Here is a 15958-nt window from a genome sequence, read left to right as displayed (position 1 = left end):
TACTTAGCATGCATGGATAAAGCGTCTTTCCAGCCGGGGAGGGGAAGGGGGGAAGAGAAACAGCTTTAAAGGACTTTGATGCAATGTGAAAGGAGGGCCGCTGAGGAAAAGCGAGCCGATGTTAACCCTTGGCTTTCCGGAGGCGGGTCTGGGCCGCGCGGCGGCCAGTGCTGCCCCCTTCCCCTTCCTCCTGCCCCCCCTGCCCCGGCCCGGTGCTTCCGAGCGGGTACGAGCCGCGAATGGCTCGGGGACGGCTCCAGGAGACCCGAACTCCCGCGGCCGCCGCCCCGACGTGCGGAGCTGGGGCTGGGGGTGGGTCGGGGGCCGGGGGCGGAGGTCCGTTTTGCTTCTTAAGAGCCCGGCGCCTGCAGGACGCCCAGCCGGGCGTGCAGTTGCAAAGTCACCCAACCTGGCACGGTGGCCGGCGCTAGGAGCCAGCGCCAAGGCGAGGACGAGGGCGGGGTAGGGCGAGGCAAGCCGCCCCCCGGCCCCGGGGCGCAGGGGCGACCGCGCCCCCCGGCCCCGGGCCCGGGCCCCGGCGGGCGGCGCAGGAGGGAGCGGGAGGCGGCTGCAGCCCCCGCTCCACGCCTAATCCCCGCGCCGGGCCGAGGAGCGACCGCGGGGAGACGCGGTGCTTTGCGCGCCCCCGGCCCCGTAGCGCCCCGGCCCCGCCATCGGGCGGCTGCCAGCGGCGGGGAGGCACCTCCCGCCGGCGGCTGAGGACGTCAGAGCTTCCCCGGCCCCGGCCGGCCCCCGCCTCCCTCCCTCCCTCCCCCGTAACCTACATAACGCCGTGGGAAGGGCGGCCCGAGCACGGGTGTCGGGGGGAGCAGCCTCCGCCGTGTTTACCGTGTCCGGGCCGGCGCGTGCAGCCGGCCCTACGTGCCGGGATGCGCCCGGTGAGGGGTTGCTTCACCTCCCGTGGCAAACGGGAAGAGCGCAAACACCCTCCTTTCCCCCCTCCCTCGCCCCCGCGGTGTGTTTTGGTGTGGATGCGGGCGGCGGATGAGCGAGTCGCAGCGTGGAAGGGGGACGGGGAAACGTGTCCGCAGGTTTTTCTTATTTGGGGGGGGGGGGAAGGGGGGAGGAGACGGCGTTTGCTTAGTCTGTGTGAATTTTGCTAATCTGCATTAGAGAACCGCTGTTTTGTGGTCGAAAATGACAGGAAATCTAGAACGTCCTATTTCCTGTGCACAATGACAAGTTAAAAAAAAAAAAATGGTAATCGGTTTATTTATTTATAATGGTGCCTCCCGCCCAGGCGGGGAGAACAAAGCCGGCCAGAGGCGCGGGAGGGCGCCGGCCCCTGCCCGGAGGTGGCGCTGACCGGCCCCGCGGGGGTGGGGGGGGACAAGCGACAGCCACCCGGACCCGCAGCCGCGGGGCGCGCCAGGGGCGCCGCGCCGTGCCCAAGGTCACCGGGCGATCGGGGCGGGGGACGCCGAGCCCCGCACTGCGGAAGGCGCCCCGCGCATCTCTGCGACCGCGGGTGGCGGGGTTCGGCAAAACCCCTCGGCGGCGCAGGAAACAGTAATAAAAACAACAACAACAATAATAGTAATAATAACAGAGGAGAAGGAGGGAGCTGGAGCGCACCCCCGCCCCCCGCCTTGTCCCTCTCCGCTCCCACAGCCCTCCCCGCGGGCGAGACGGGGCGGGGGCGCGGCGGCCCCCCGGCGGCGGGAGGAACCCCCGGTGCCGGTGCCGGCGGCGGGGGCGCGGGCAGGGGCCGGGGCCGGGGCTGGGATCGCGGCGGCGGCGGCGGCGGCGGCGGCGGGGCGGGGGCGCCCATCGCGCAGGCGCGGCCGGCACTGTCGAAGAATCGAGGCGGCGGCGCGCAGAGGCGGCGGTGGCGGCTGGAGCCCGGCACGGCACGGCGCCGCCGCCAGCCCCGGCCCCGGCCCCGGCCCCCGCGGCAGTCCCCGCCCCGCCCCGCCGCGCCGGCCCCCGCCGCCCCGCGCCGCCCCGTAGTAGCCAGCGAGCGGGGGAGCCGTGCGGGCGGCAGCGGCCGCAGCCCTGCGCCAGCCGCGCCGCGGAGATGCGCGTCCCCGCCGCCCTGTGAGCGCCGCCGGCGGAGACGGCGAGGGGAGCGGCGTCCCCCGCAGCGGCTTTGCCTGCCGGGGCGCCCGCCGCGCCCCGCTCCGACGCACGGAAGAGGAAGGCGAGGGGGAGGGGGCCCGGCGGACGGTCCCGCTGCGGCCGCGGCGCCCGAGCCTCCCCGTCGGGACTCCGGTGGCGAGGGGCGGAGGAGGCGGCGGCCGGAGCCGGAGCGGGGGGCGCTCGCCGCTGCCCCGGGGCCGGGACATGTCGTCGGCGGCGGTGGCGGCTGCTTCCCGCAGGCAGTCGTGCTACCTGTGCGACCTGCCCCGCATGCCCTGGGCCATGATCTGGGACTTCACCGAGCCCGTCTGCCGGGGCTGCGTCAACTACGAGGGCGCCGACCGCGTGGAGTTCGTCATCGACACGGCGCGGCAGCTGAAGCGGGCGCACGGCTGCTTCCCCGAGGGCCGGGCCCCGCCGCCGCCCCACGCCAAGCAGCCGCCGCTCTCCGCCAAGGAGCTCCTGGCGCAGCAGCAGCAGCTCGGCCACCCGGCGGCGGCGGCGGCGGAGGCGGCGGCGCGGCCCCCGCCGCAGCCCCTGGAGCGCTACTCGCTGGCGGCCGAGCGGCCGCCGCCCCGCCTGGGCGCCGAGTACGGCGGCGGACGGCAGGTCAACGGCATCCTGGTGCCCAACGGCTTCCCCAAGCCCGAGGAGCCGCCCGAGCTCAACCGGCAGAGCCCCAACCCGCGGCGGACGCACGCCGTGCCGCCCACCCTGGTGCCGCTGGTGAACGGCGCCGGGCTTCCCGCCGCCATCGGCGGCCTGGGCAGCCGCGCCGCCGCCGCCGCCGCCTCGCTGGCCGCCATCTCCGCCACGCCCGCCCCGATGGCCGTGCCCGTCCCCCAGCAGCCGGCGGCGGCGGCGCAGGCGGCGGGGCAGGCGGCGGGGCAGCCCGGCGAGCTGGGGCACAAGCGCCCCGGCTCCGTCTCCTCCTCCTCCTCCTCCTCGGGCGGCGGCGGCGCGGCGGGGGAGCACGACGGCGGCGCCAAGGAGAAGCGGGGCTCGGCCGAGAGCCTGCCGGCGGCGGCGGCGGCGGAGCTGGCCGCCGAGGGCAAGGGCCGGCCGGGCGGCGAGCAGGAGTGGCTGGCCAAGCCCAAGACGGTGCGGGACACGTTGCTGGCCCTGCACCAGCACGGGGGCCACGCCGTGCCCCCCTTCGACAGCAAGTTCAAGAAGGAGCCGGGCATGGCGGGCGGCAGGCTGCTGGGCTACGAGACCAACGGCGCCGTGGCCAAGCCAGGTAAGGCGGCGGGGGCCGGGGGGCTGCGGGTGGGGGGGGGGGGCCTCTGCCGGCATGCGGGGCGGGGGTTCCCGGGCGACTTCGGGCGCCCGAGGCGGCGGCCCGACGGCTCCGGGGGGTGGCGGGGTGGCCGGCGGCCACTCGTTTGCGCGGATGCACGGCGGTGACCCCTGCGCTCGGCGGTGCGTTGCAACTCTGCTGCCTTCTCACCCTCCTCCTCCCCTCTGCCTCTGCAGGGGCCCGGGCCGCCCGGAAGAGGAAGCCTTCCCCCGAGCCGGAGGGCGAGGCGGGACCCCCGAAGATCAACGGGGAGGCGCAGCCCTGGCTGCCCACCTCGTCGGAAGGGATGAAGCTGCCGCTGACGGCCACCCCCTTCATGTCGCCCCCGCCGTCCACCGCCTCGCCCCACTCCAACCGGACCACGCCGCCCGAGGCGGCCCAGAACGGCCAGTCCCCCATGGCCGCCCTCATTTTGGTGGCGGACAATGCCGGGGGCAACCACGCCTCCAAAGACGCCAACCAGGTCCACTCCACCACGCGGAGGAACAGCAGCAGCCCCCCCTCGCCCTCCGCCATGAACCAAAGAAGGCTGGGCCCCGGCAGGGAGGTGCCGGGCCAGGGGGCCAACGCGGCGGGCGGGCTGGAGCCCGTCCACCCCGCCAGCCTGCCGGACTCGTCCCTCGCCGCCAGCGTCCCGTTGTGTTGTACCCTCTGCCACGAGCGCCTGGAAGACACCCACTTCGTGCAGTGCCCCTCCGTCCCTTCCCACAAGTTCTGCTTCCCCTGCTCCCGGCAGAGCATCAAGCAGCAGGGAGCCAGCGGGGAGGTGTATTGTCCCAGCGGGGAGAAGTGTCCCCTGGTGGGCTCCAACGTCCCCTGGGCCTTCATGCAGGGGGAGATCGCCACCATCCTGGCCGGAGATGTGAAAGTGAAAAAGGAGAGGGACTCGTGACTTGCCTGCTCTCGCCGCCCGACGTCACCTTGAACTCGAACTGCTCGAATTCTGTATATATCTATAAATATATATATATAAATATATATATATCTCCAAGACAAGGGAAATGTAGACTTCATAAACATGGCTGTATAATTTTGATTTTTTTGAATACATTGTGTTTCTATATTTTTTGAAGACAAAAGGTATGTACTTATTATAAAGGCATTTCTTCTAATTCTTTTTGGGGAGGGGGGTTTGTTTCGTTTTTCTCTTTTTTCCCTTTTGTTATAGCAACTATTTGTTGTGCTTCCCTGGTGACAGTTACTGTTCGATGTAGGCTGTGACTTGCGCTGCTTTTTTTAGAGAGCACTTGGCAAACCAGAAATGCTTCTAGCTGTATTTGTATGCACTTGTTTCTTTTTTTTTCTTTTTCTTTCTTTTTTTTTGTTGTTGTTTTTTTTTTTTTTAATGCCAAATACACTTTCTGACATTGTAAAGATTGCCTTACTGTCTGTGATTCCTTATTCCTGGCCCCTGTCCTGTAGAGCTGGTCGCATGCAGGCTTGGTCTGAGGCGGTTGGGGAGAAGAGTGGCTAGCCAAGGCGGGGATGCCCTTTGCCATCCCGCCCGCCAGGCGAGCTTAGGGAGCAGGAGGGCTTTCTCCCAGAAACGTGCGGCTCGGGTTGCGATGGCAGGTCCGGCAGATCCAGTCCCAAATTCCTCCGTGTTTCTCAAGGGAAGTTGCCTCCAGAGTAGGATGTGGAGAGGTGTCCCAGAGGCGCTGTTGAGTTAGGGTTTTCTGGGTTTGTTTGTTTTCGGTTTGGTGCTTTTTTTTTTTTTTTTTGAAGGCGAAGTTGACCGCAGTTCACGTGATCAGTTGTAAGATTACAAAACTGCGTTTATGCACCAATTACATACCATAACGTGGAATTTTGATAGCAAACTTAATTATACGATTGGCGAAGGCGCCATTGTAGCACTGCCATCTCTGAAGGCTTTCAGCGTCGCTTCTGGGGCTTCTGTGTCTTTGGACAAAGCTGGGGAGGTGGGGGAGAAACTTTTTTTTTTTTCCTTTCATAAATTTTACTTTAATTTTCAGATAGTGCAGGTGGACCTTGAGTTTGCTTATCAGTCACCTCTAGTGCTGTTGCTATTGTTACTATCGCTGACCCGGTATTTCCAAGTAGTGGCAGGTACGGTGTGGTACAGTGACAGCGGTGACTGAGGCTCTGCCAGATTGCCCGCGGGCATATCAATGACAGCCCAAATGTGGGTGGAGGAAGCCTGTAATTTCCTTATTACGTGTGCTTGAAACAAACCTATTGCTATTCTTTGAAAATGAAAATATAAACTGGTTGAAATGAAAGCAATTAGGGCTGCACATAATGGCCCTGGCCCTGCCTTTTAAGCTACTTTGGAGAACTCTTTTGTAAAGCCACTTCTTTTGATCACGCTTCTGCATCACCAAGCAGACTTCTAAAATCAATAAATCATTGGTTACTAGAAATAGTTCGAGTCTTACAGTGATGTTTTTGTGCTGTTTATAGTTCGTTGGCAACGCTGCAGCTGTACGAGCCCTTCTGTTGAGGTGTTTATAACTCGGTTATAAGCGGTTGTTTCTGAGCAAAAGGGTGGTGAGGTCGTCCCTTCCCGGGGACGGGCTAATAAACACTTCCAGTATCGGAAGAGGAGGAGGAGGTGGAAAAATCTGTTCAGCCAACTATAATTTGAAGAGTTTTGGGTGCTTTTTAGTAAACTGTTCTTATTGTGATAATGTTCAGACTGCAACTTAATGCAGAGTAGGTCTTCTTTGGAAGACGACTTTTCTTCTTTTGTTTTTTTTTTTTTTTTTTAAAGAAATGGTCATTATTAGTATTTGAAGATCAGAACTGCACATGCACAGTAATTTTTTATGAAGTGTTTATGAGCACACCCACTACATTGTGTTCCATATTACAGGTCAATGTAATATTAGATAAGACTTGCATGATAAACAAATTCATTGAGTCAATATTACGCTTTAAAACTTATACCTATAGTCAAGATTGGTGTCTTATGTAAACACATTTAGCCAATTTGAAGAAAACGCACATTATATATATATATACACACCTATATATATACCTATATATAAAAAGAAAAAAATCTGTAAAGGATTCTTTGGAACCACTATGATCTGTGTAAATGTGTATTTAGGCACTTTATTAAAAAAAATGGATTTTGAGCTGATAGATGGTAACAAGTTCTTCAAAGTTGCTTGGCATAATACATCACGTGGGATGAAGCTCACGTTTTTGATTGAGGTGGTATCCCTATTCTTAAAAAGAAAAAAGAAGCAAAACTGGTACCCCAAAGCCTCCCTAAAAAGGCCCCCCTTTTGTGTTAGCAGGTGGCCCAGCTCTGAGCCCGCCGAGGGTGAGACCTGCTCCTGACAAAGCACACCCTTGTTTTGGGGCCGAGGGACGTTGGTGTGACTGGGCGGAGAGGCCCATGAGGAAGCGCACCTTCCTCCTCCTCCCCGCCGGCTGCCCCGCTCCACCAGCTCTGTGACCTCTGGAGAGGATGGAAACTCCCCGGCTGGTGATGCCAGGCGGCGGCCCGGGAGCAACGTAGCTGGAAAAGGAATGGCTTGCGGTGGCTGCGCTCGCTCAGCTGATGTTCAGCCCCCATACCTCGGCCAAAAGTCTAATCTGCACCGTGAAACTTCAGAACTGCAAAAGAAAAAAAAAAAAAAAGGAAAAAAGTTACAATCTGAGGGTGTCATACATAGCTCATTTTTCTCACATTCAGTGTTGCTTTTTTCAATTTTGTTGCTTTACTGAGTTACAATAACGCTCTGGTGGATTCTCCCTTTATAGCAGTTTACTACTTCCTGGGCTACAAGCTTTTTTCTTTTTTATTATTTTGAAGTGCTTTAGCTGCAACAGTGCTACTGTTAATATTCCTTTTTAAACTTTTTAAAAGGTGATACTGTAATTTGTGTAGTATTAAAAGTGTTTTAATGAAGAATGTGTGCTTTTTTGGTTTTTTCCAAACCCACTTCCATCACATTTTTTTCAAAGATATTTTTTCCTGGCAGATTACCTGCACAATGCTTTTGTTGGTAGCTGCTGAACTAACCTGCTGCCATTTTTACATATTTTCTTTTTACTTCTGGCATTAAATATAAGGAAACTAGGAGCTTTAAATACTTCTTGCACTTTTTTGTATACAAAAGAAGAAAATTTGAAAAAGCTATAGTTGCCCAAGTGCAATAATTTTTTTTATTATTATCTTCAAACTATTTCTGACACTTGTTTGTAAACAGGCAGCAGCGTGGGGCAAGAGTGGGTGCGCAGAGCCGGCGGGTGCTGCCCTGCGCCTGGGTCCTGGGGGGCGGAAAAGGCACCGCACAAGGGAGGCTTTGACCGCCTTTGCGGTGGCCTCAGAAAACCTGGTATGTTTGGGAGCTCTCTTTTTAGATGTGCTGTAAACCAGGCCATGGCAACCGCGTGTTTTTATGAACTAGCACTTAGGCAAAGGGTATAAATACATTTGAGAGTGCTCTCTAGTGGCTTGTTATGTCAACAGAGCCCCTGGATCCTTTCCTTCTGCACCCAGGCCAAGCCCCGCTTGTCCGTCCTGCTGGCGGGGTGACTGCTCTCGGTGGGACGGGATGGGATGTCGCTCCAGGGACACCCAGCCGCCCGCTCACCCTCCCTGGGTGACAGCTCGCCTGCAGGGTGGCACCTGCCCTGCCGGTTGCACCAGCTCCCCACGTCTAATTCGCCCCCAAAGCGGCGTGGGATACCCGTGTGGTGCCCGGGGCCGCAGGGTGTTATGGCGTAGCTGCAGTCCCCACATGAGCACAGCCTCTCCTCAGGCGGGAGGAGAAAACATTGGACCATGCGGAAATTCATGGCACCAGGAGTAGCTGAGCTTGTTGTAAATTGAGACGTTTCTAGCTGTGACTCCTACCGCTTCAGCGCATGCTTCGCCACAACAGGGCTATGGGCGGGAGGCGTCCAATAATCAGGCTCAGCCCTCAGCATTTCATGTTTCTCCTCCCCGAGCATTTGCATTTAGGTAGCTCCAGCTGCAGCTTTTGAAAAATAATTTTTAAAACCTGCTTTCCCAAAGTGGACTCTTGTTTGCTTAGACACCACAGTCCAGCCCAGGATAAACTACACATTCAGGTCTGTGCTCTCAGAGATAACAAGGCAAGTAAAAAACAAAAACAAAAAACAAATAGAACTTTTCTCCCCTGTTAAAACAGAAGGAGGGTCTGGGCGACGTATGGATTCACTTTCTGCAGTGGGTGCGTTGCAGCGGGCGGCCCTCGCCGCTTGCCAAGCCGGGCCATGGGGCGGCTCAGCCGCCCTCCCCGGGATCCCGTGTAGGCCAGCAGGACTCCTGAGTCACTCTCCTTCCCTTGCCCCGGCCCAAGGTCAGGCAGTGCCGTGCAGCAGCTGAATGGAGCGCCTGCTTTTCCGCTCCATCACCCAGGGGTGCCGCTCCAGAGGTAACTCTTTCACTGCCTTCGGGCAGCCTCTGGAGCAAGCCATGGGCTTTGAGCAGTAAGTGCAGGGGTCAGATCTGAACTCCCTGAAAGGCTCCCTGAAAGGCTGAACCCTCCTGAAGCCTCCCTCTGGGAAAGAAGAAACACTGATGTCTCCCACAGAAATCTCCTAAGTGCATGCTGGTGTCCATATGGCTGTCTTGCTTGCTTGGCGTAGGTGCGCTGGAGAAGGGGTAGTAACTCTGCAGTTATTTTTATACACAAGTCACCTAACTCTGCTTTTCTTTCTGCCACTCGAGCCAGTTTTGCAGAGATTGGTATATCAGACCACATGCTAAAACCCAAACTGTTGCATCGAGTGGAAGCCCCCGGTAAAATAAACCCATGGAGAACCCAGGAAAAAGTTCGTGAAAGCTTCCTGCTGCAGTAGGTGTTTCTTCCTCCCATCTCCTTTGACTCCACAAACACCGCAAGAGGCATCCCTGCTCACTAGCTCCCACCTCCACGCGGCGCCAGGGCAGGGGTGAGAACCCATCCTGCCCGGCACAGCGCCCGGCCATGCCCCCACCTTGGGGTACCCTTCTTTGCCCTCCCCCACCCTGCCACAGCTTGTCCCAGTGGTCCGCAGGCCAGGGTGCCCTCATCCCAGCCCCGGGGCACCCTGCCTGGGACCTTGCCGCAAGGCGGCAGGGCAGCAGGGTGCCTTCCTTGGCGGAGAGCTGTGGCTTCCCTGGGAAACCCTGGGGAGCCCCTGATTTTCAGGGAGACCTCAGCCTCTGGGAAGGAGGGCATTCACTGTTCCCTGCAAAAAAATGCCAAGTATGCACTTTCTTTTACCCTTTTCCACTACAAAACACTTATTCCCCGCCCACCCCACCCCCGCCCCAGAGACGCCTCATGGTTTGGTTTTTTTTTTTTTTTTGGCAACCGTTTAAAAACAGAAGATGAGTAAACAGAGATGAAACGGGTTATTGGTTCACCAGGTCGCTTCCTTGCAACAGGAAACACCTCCTCCCGTTCCCGCACTGCCAGGCCGGAGCGGCTGGCTGGCAGCTAGGAAGCGGGCAGCGGGAGCGCCCCAGCTGGGGACGGGGGCCTCACCCTGCCACCCACTTGGCCAGGGGCACAAGAAAGCAAACTGGACTTTCCCCTTCTACCTCCTATGGGTTTTTGTTTGTCTGGGGTTTTTTTTCTTCATTTTGCATCTTTATGAGCTGAAGAAGGCCCGATTTATTTTTCAAATAGATCCCCTTAATTTTTTTTCCACCAGAAATCCAGGTTTTTTCCAACCCTTTTTTATAGGAGTGTCACATTCTCCGAGTGTCCAGTAGTAAGAGGACTTACAGATATTAGGCAACCACTGCAGAACGGAATAAGGCATTGAATTTTGTCCAGACTATTTACAACTTTTTTTTTTTTTGTCTTACTTAATTCAGCTGCTGCTAAGAACTAGGAACAAAAAATTTTGTTTTTTAAGGTGCATTATCCCTCAGCTGATAGTTAGAAAGCTCAAAAATGAGGGTACTGTATGAAAGACTTCAATGGGAGCAGGGGAAGGTGATGCTGAACATCACCTTTCTTTCCCTTCACAAAAATCAGGAAATAAATCAGCCCCTGCACACTGACTCATGCCTTTGCAGATCCTACTTCATGCATTGCAATGAAGCCAAACCAGCATAAGCACCACTTTTTCCATTGCACTTTCAGACCTATTTGGACTGTAATAATTAAAAAAAAAACCAAAACCACTAACTTCCCTGTGATTTTGTGGTGGTGACTGTATAGGGCTCAATCCATTTTCCCTATGGCAATACAGTGAGGGCAACCTTCCTTTGGAAAGTACATAAGTAAGTTCTTTTTTCTTGCAGAAAGCACCGTGCTACCTTTATTAACTCTGGGCAGCAAAATACTTCATGCAGTAGGGGTGCTGGGTATCGGCTTCCCTGCACCTGGGAAGAAGGGGGCTGGATAGGCCCTGCTGGGCTTTAACTTGTCATTCCAGGGACTCTAATTAGTTCAAAATTTCTGCTTAGGCATCTGAGCTGCGCCTTCTGGCTTTCCCAGAGGAAACACACAATGGTAAACAGCGGGAAGCAACAATTTTAAGCTGTGCTTTTTAATGGCGATTTTGATTATTACTTTCATATTGTGAGAGCCCTTCTATTTGTGCGAGCCCTCTGCTTTCCTTTGGAGAGACAAATAACCTGTGCCCATAACTGAACCGACTACTTTATACCCCCTATTAACATTTTTATAATCCAGACAGTTATTTCACCTCACTGATTCTGCCTCTTTCGGTTACGGTGGCTCTTTGCCCAGACCTCTTTGTCTGACCGCGGTAAAATTAACTTGCAGATGTGGAGGTCTGACTTCGGCTCCTCTCCTCCACAGTTTGGTTATATCCTGAAATCCGCCTCTTAGCAGGCTTTCCAGGTAGTGAGACTTTCTGGGAATGGAGGTGCGTGCTGGGCGGTTAGTCATTTGGCCTCCAGCCACCCCTCGGGGAGGACTCGCAGCAAGGGCTCTGCAGGTTTTGTGTGGTCCTGGCGCTGGTGGAAGGCGCGGACCGGCAGCCCAGACTGGCCACGCTGCCTCCCGGTTATCTTCTGAGCAGGAACATTTTGAACTGCAGTAGCAGCATGTGTTTCTTCATCCTGTGTCACGAAAGTTTCCTGACATTTAGTGTTTTGGGGTGGATCCCTTCCTTTTCTGTGAAGAATGCCAATTTCAGTGCTGCTTTTGATGGAAAGCAGTCCACGAAGCACTGGAGCGACACCAATAAATCTGTTTTGCGTAGGCAAGTTTCCGGGCTGCCTTTTTAGCTGCTCCCTGGCTGCAGAGGGACAGGGTTACCTGCCCTGTCGGCCCCACCTCGTCCTTTCCCGGTGCCCCTGCTGCCGGCCACCCTTTCCTTGGGGGAGCACCTTCAGAGGTGCCACAGAAGGGGCTGTCCGACAGGGTTGGATGGCGAATGGCCGTATTCACCATTCGCACCGGGTGTGACCTCAGGGCTCATTTAAGCTCTTCCTGAGCAACTCCAAGAAGCTGCTGCGGCACTGCCTGTTCCATCCTGATGGTGACCAAGGGAGTTCAGCTAGTGGCTCACGGGCTGCCTTTGACCTATCAAAGGCTATGCATGCGGCTACTTTTGTTGGCCGAGGGCATTCTCTTCCTTTACTGGGCCTAATTTTATTACAGGTTTTCAGCTCCTGTATGAGAATTTCACACCTGCTCCTCCAAAAGCCAAAGCAGTGCTTAATCCATAGGAAGAGGTACTGGTGCTGCTCCAGCACAGGCCTCTGTCAGCTGAGAAAGGCAAAAGGCAAAGAGGGGTACCAGGTACGTTTGAGGTTGTTGCTGGTGGAGCCAGGCTGGGCCTCTGAGTGAAATGCGTTCTCCAGCTTCCCTTGAGTTCCTCTCCTAAGCAAAACCCTGACTTAGGTCAGTGAAAGCAGGACTGCAAGATCTGTTCCTCTTTCATTTTGTCCCTTTTCAAGAAGGTGATGGTGATGAAGCATCCTTTCTGTTCACTGCATACAGCCAAAACCCATATTGCTTCCGTGAAGAAGTTTGCACCTGATCTGAGTTAAAAACCAGCCTGATTTCAAAGCAGAGATAAAGGACTGCAGTGAGACCATCTACTTAAAAAAAAGAAGGCTAAATTAGGTGCCATCCATCCCTGCTTCTGCCTGTTGACTGTGGGAGGTGGAGGCTGGTCTGAATTGCTCATCACTCCTTTGAGCTAAGGCCCAGGCTGGCACCAGGGACAAGCTGCTTATGGCAGTCTGAATTTAATCCCTCTTGCTCAGATGAGCACACTCCTTCAGGTACTCCTCCTCCCACCATGTCTCAGCAACCAAACTTTGGGTTTTGCCATGGTACCCACGAGTGTATCAGTTAGGGTCCACATTGCCAGGGGCCGCTGTACAGAGTCACGCAAGAGTGGTTTAGGCTTACTGGGTGCGGACCAAACGGTAAGCAATACATGTGAAATAGAGTTAGTGTCATCTGGGTTTCATTTGCTTTTAAAGTGGGCTTAAGGAAGGCAAAATAAGGTGAATTCACTCTCCAGGCAAAAAGCAAAGCTCATCTTTTAGGGACTGAATTGCTGTCCCTTATCTGGTTTAAAAAAACAAAACAGAAAATGTGACCTTTTTCTTTTGTAATCCATTCTCTTCCAAATCCTAAATTGGATCCCATCCTGCCAACAGCTCTGCCATTGATTTCACCAGCTCCACGGGAGCATCCCTGTGGGTGAAGTTACACCAGAAGCGCAGGAAGAATGAGGCCCTTAATTTAAATGATGAGTTACAACACACAGTTTTGCTCTAATTATTTATAAGAAATCATTTCATTATAAATAGGTTTTTCAGTTAAATGTATTGCTAGCATTACCTTATTACTTATTCATAATTAATTAAATCATAGCAGAATTCTATGTTATTATCATTTCCATATACTATAAATAATTCAGAAGAAATGTTGGCTTTTTCGGGGTACTTGGCATGTGCAGATAAGGTGAAGGAGCAATCTGGGCCTGAGCGGAGCAAAGTTGCTTGGGCCTGAACTTTCTCACAAGCATGTCATTAGAAAAACTGGGAAGGAAAGGGGCAGGGGGTGGCCAATGAGTGAAATAAAATGCTGGTTCCTGTCATCAGCATTGCAGGGCTCTTGGCTCCATGCAGGGCATCTCCTGGCTGTTTTTCAGAATAACCAGGAGGATATGCAGAGCTGTAGGGGTGAGGAATTGAAGCTTTTGCTGATCCATAAGTCTGCCTTTTCTCCACAGTGTTTACTTCCCTTGAGGTAAAGGGAAGGGGGGGGTTAGTGTCACTGCAAGATTGATAGGCCTTTTGAAAAACAAACAAGAAATATTGGAAAATTCACATTTAAACTAACTTTAGAAACGTGTGTATAAGGGATCATAATGATTGGTTTCAAGTGAATTTACCTGGCAAATACAACCCTTATTAATGAATAACGAGAGAAAAAAAATAATGTTTCCAAGCAGAATCTCACGTGTATTTTTAATACTCGACTCATTGGTACTGGCATCTCACTGCTTTATAATAAATAAGAAGGGCTGGGAAGGTTTCTTGGAGCTGTTTATTACTGTTGCTGTCTCCTTAGCACTGTTCTAACAGGAAAGAGCTTTGTGAGTCCTGGGATGCAAACTGTGTTGGGATGGTGGGGTGGGTGACCAGACTCCGACAGTGGGGTGTGCTCCATCACCCCTGAGCCTGCCAGGGAGCTAGCGGAGGTGGGAATCAGGGCAGGTGTAACTGGGTTAGGCACATGGAAGGTGCGATGAAGTCAGGAACTGCTTCAAAGTTGAGGAAATGAAAATAATAAGCCCGAGAACTGAGCAGTGAGCTTCATTTGAATCACTTGATATGCTCCTCAAGTGACTCTCTGGCTGCTGGTATGACTGTGCTGCACATGTGCGTTTGCACCTTAGGAAACTTCAGCACAGCATGATGGTGGGAAATCCCTTGGGAATAAGGCTGGCCACCAAGATATGGCTGCCTTGGTTTGAGCTACATGAATGAAGGAGCCTTGTGTCTGGCTGCCTTCATCTCATTTTCCCACCAGGGAGAGGTGGGGAAGTGCCTCGTGGCTGCGCAGGGCCAAGGCAGAACATTTGGGTGGGTATCGGGCAGGGGAGGGTTGCAAAGGGGCTGGCACCACTTCCATCAGGAGAGCAGTAGAAGGCACCCTGTCAGCCCTAGAAAAGGCCTCACTGGAGAGAGGAAGGCTAAGCAATGCCTTGGCTGCAGGGAGGTGAGCAGCACCCCTGCGCCCTGGGAATTATATGCTCCTGCCTGTGCTCCATTCCCCTCTCACTCGCTTGAAGGTAATGGAGGAAAAGGAAATGGAGGTGATGCCAACAGAGAAAAGAGTGCATGGATTGGAGCTTCTCATGCAACCCGTGTTGTAGGAAATGGTTACAGTGCCTCTCCACTGGTTGGGCAACAGAATATGTGCAGTTATATGCTGCGTATCTGGCACGCAGCTGTACGACTTTCCTTTAGCTATAGTCACCCAACAGCGGGTAGGTTTCTTACAGATACGTATTTAATAGAGCTACCCTTGGTTATTGCGAACAGAAGTTTGCTGATGCGATCCTCTGCAGCAAGCTGTTGGATGCTGGAGACAGCTCCTCTCCTTCTTTCTCCTTCCTGATGCTCAGGCAGGGCCGGGTTCACTCCCCACCCCTGGAGCACCATTGAGCCTAGCCTCCCCCTGGGACAGCTGGTCCATCTGCAGCTCCTGCGTGATGAGCAGCACCCCGCCAGGCCCAACCTTGTCCTTCATTCCCCCATGCAAACTCTGGCTGCGCTGGACTCGCTGTAGATTTACAGCAGCATGGCAGAGAAGGGCCTGGCCTCTGCGGGTTTGGAAGAGCTCGGCTCAGTAGCGCAGGAGGAAGCAGGGGGCCTCCTGATGAAAGAGCATGGTTGGGTTTCTCCATCTGGCAGACAGCACTGAAACTGTGGTGTTCTTGTTCTGGAGAGTTCCCCAACCATGCTAGAGAGTGGCACAGGGGAAGGAGCTGCAACATGATGCCTCTCAAACCCAGTGCAGCCGCAGAGAGTAAAGCTTATAGTAGCAGCTGGGGGCATTAACTCTCTAATCTCCCCCTGTTCATTACGTCAGAGTCTCTGAGCTTTGTGTTACACCAGTCACCTGTGGAGATTTCCTGAAGGGATGAGACTCCACTGAGACGAAAAAAAAAAGAAATTATTTGTTTGAAAAGTAGTGCTTTGGACATGGGTATTTTTGTGTGGAGGCATGTCACTGCCCACATTGATGGGCGCAAGAGACCTGCTGTGAAACCCAGCGCTCCCATGGCCGCAGCATGCTGGAGCTGCCTGCACTCTCACTGCGTTCGTGCAACTCCAGCTTACCCTGGGGAAAGTGAGCTCTGCCTCTGACTTTCCAGTATAGTCATAACCAGACATGAGTGGGGCCTTTTTTGGCTGCTGGATGCTATCAAGTTGTCCAGGTAGCTGCTTCCCGCGAGGGGGCTGCCCTGCAGTGGGGCAGCCTCCCCCACGGGAGTCCTCTCCCTCCCACGGGGGCAGAGGCTGAAGACCTATGGGCAGGGGGTCTGCCCTGCTGCAGTGCCCCAGCTTGCATGGCAGCTGGTGGGAAACCAAAGCTGCAGTCAGCTTTGGTCCTT

At 55.1% G+C, this 15958-nt stretch overlaps 1 protein-coding gene across 1 annotated transcript; it reads left to right on the top strand.

Annotated features, from left to right (window-relative positions):
- Positions 1-2154: 2154 nt before the first annotated feature.
- Positions 2155-4498, top strand: IRF2BP2 (interferon regulatory factor 2 binding protein 2). The gene is made up of 2 exons (XM_064445717.1): positions 2155-3340; positions 3577-4498. The coding sequence occupies exons 1-2, from the start codon at positions 2305-2307 to the stop codon at positions 4290-4292; spliced, it is 1752 nt and encodes a 583-aa protein (XP_064301787.1). The 5' UTR covers positions 2155-2304; the 3' UTR covers positions 4293-4498.
- Positions 4499-15958: the final 11460 nt, after the last annotated feature.

Source organism: Phalacrocorax carbo, chromosome 3 (genome assembly GCF_963921805.1).
Source record: "Phalacrocorax carbo chromosome 3, bPhaCar2.1, whole genome shotgun sequence".
NCBI lineage: Eukaryota > Metazoa > Chordata > Aves > Suliformes > Phalacrocoracidae > Phalacrocorax > Phalacrocorax carbo.
Note: the sequence above shows the minus strand (reverse complement) of the source record. Positions and strands in the feature narration are given on the sequence as shown.